Source organism: Diaphorina citri, unplaced genomic scaffold (assembly GCF_000475195.1).
Source record: "Diaphorina citri unplaced genomic scaffold, Diaci psyllid genome assembly version 1.1 scaffold7801, whole genome shotgun sequence".
Lineage (NCBI taxonomy): Eukaryota > Metazoa > Arthropoda > Insecta > Hemiptera > Psyllidae > Diaphorina > Diaphorina citri.
Window position 1 is genome coordinate 1406 of NW_007385177.1, and position 1861 is coordinate 3266.

Consider the following 1861-nt stretch of genomic DNA (forward strand, 5'->3'; position numbering starts at 1 on the left):
TAGCTTATGTATTTTCTGTTAGACCAGCCAGCCTAGTTAGCTTGGAGGGTAGCGCGTCTAACTCGATTTTTGAGCCCTTGGCGGATTTTATCCTAAACAGATAGGGTTCGTTCTCGGAACAGCTGGCTTTATCCTATCCTGTTTTTTTTTCTCTCTTAGACCTTAACAGTCACAGTGCCCTCTATCAAAGCTCTTAAAAAAAGCGTATTGCTCAAAAAGGACCCAATTAGGGTTAGGCTCCCATCATACAAAACCTTTCAATTATCCCCCTGATTCTTCCATAGATATTTGAAAGGCTGCACCTGGAGGTTCCCGACTTCAAGTCCAAAATCCACGTCCTCCCCTGTAACCTGGAACTTCGGGATCTCGGTCTAAGTCCAGAGAACAAACAGATGCTAATATCTCGAGTGAACATTGTGCTGCATGGAGCTGCTACGTTACGGTTTGATGAGGATTTACAGGTCGCTATTCAGACCAATGTGAGGGGCACACGTGAGGTCCTCAACCTCGCTAAACAGTGCCCCAACTTGAAGGTAAGTGAGGGGGAGCAATAACTATTTCTTTTCTAAAAAATTCTAAAAGTCAGCCATTCATTATCAGGTGAACCTTACACGTACCGCTGTCAGGTCTACCTGATAGTGAATGGCCGGCCTTCAACTGTGTTCTCTTCTGTTTTCACTCATAGTTTGACTTTCCTTCCAAGTTTTAAGTCGACGATTTTTCCAAGTTTTAAATGCATTCAGATTGTGTGTAGGGCTCTGTCTGAATGCTTTATTAGATAGAGGTTTGTAACTGTATACTCACACTAAATTCACCTAGCCTGAGTGGGTAAAGCCAGCAGCATGCGATTGACCAGATGGTCATCCGGATACCAATCGGGCGCTACGTTGCTTACAGTGATTCGACGGGAACTGGCACATTCACCTTGCTATCGCCGCTACCTTAACTCTATCCAATGCAATCCATTTCTTTCAGATGTTAACCTACGTCTCGACAGCATTCTCTCATGCTAGGTCTCAAATAGGAGAGGTGGTCTACGAGCCTAAAACCCATTGATGGGTAAAACGCTTTTATAGAAAAAAGCAATGTTCTGGTCGTTGACTAAATATTTTTCATCGTTTATGTCATTTCTTTTCTTTTCCTGATGCGAATACAAAAAAAATATATTTTTTGAGCTTTGATGTTTGAGCACGACCACTGTTTAAAATTTGTTTTGTACAGCAAAATTTAAATTGAATTTTTGAACTTTTTAGTATTTTTTTATAGAAAAAAGCAATGTTCTGGTCGTTGACTAAATATTTTTCATCGTTTATTTCATTTCTTTTCTTGAGTTTTCCTGATGCGAATACAAAAAAAAATATTTTCTGAGCTTTGATGTTTGAGCACGACCACTGTTTAAAATTTGTTTTGTACAGCAAAATTTAAATTGAATTTTTGAACTTTTTAGTATTTTCCTCAGTTTTTAGTCCGTCCTTCCTTTATTATTACTAATAATAAAAGATATAGTGGACGGACTATTGTATTCGCTTCGGTGTCGTCTGTCTGTCGGTCTGTCAGTCTGTCGGTCGGTCGGTCGGTCTGTCTGTCCCAATTTTTTACCCAATTGCATATCAATATTGGAGGGAAACCCTATTAAAAAAATCTTTTTTGTTGTGTGTATTTCAGACTATATCTTCTGCATCAATTCCTGAAAGCTCTGTTCTACGGGATCTTCATGGTCACACTATGGTCCTTCTTACAACCTTATATCACCATTCAACGCTAGTAAGCAAAGGACCAGAACGCCAGCCTAGTTAGCTTAGTTGGTAGTGCGTCTGCCTTGTAAGCGCTAGACCGCGGGTTCGATTCCCGCCCGGGGCGG

The 1861-nt window shown here is 40.6% G+C and overlaps 1 protein-coding gene across 1 annotated transcript in view; it reads left to right on the forward strand.

The window, feature by feature from the left end:
• The window catches only part of LOC103522290 (fatty acyl-CoA reductase 1-like), a gene marked incomplete at its 5' end in the record, with an annotated part of 1665 nt that extends 609 nt beyond the window's left edge, over positions 1–1056 (forward strand). Inside the window, 2 exons of the mRNA XM_026832521.1 lie at positions 285–533; positions 976–1056. Coding sequence (XP_026688322.1) covers positions 285–533; positions 976–1056 — 330 coding nt within the window. The remainder of the gene's footprint in view (positions 1–284; positions 534–975) is intronic.
• Between the last annotated feature and the right edge of the window lie 805 nt (positions 1057–1861).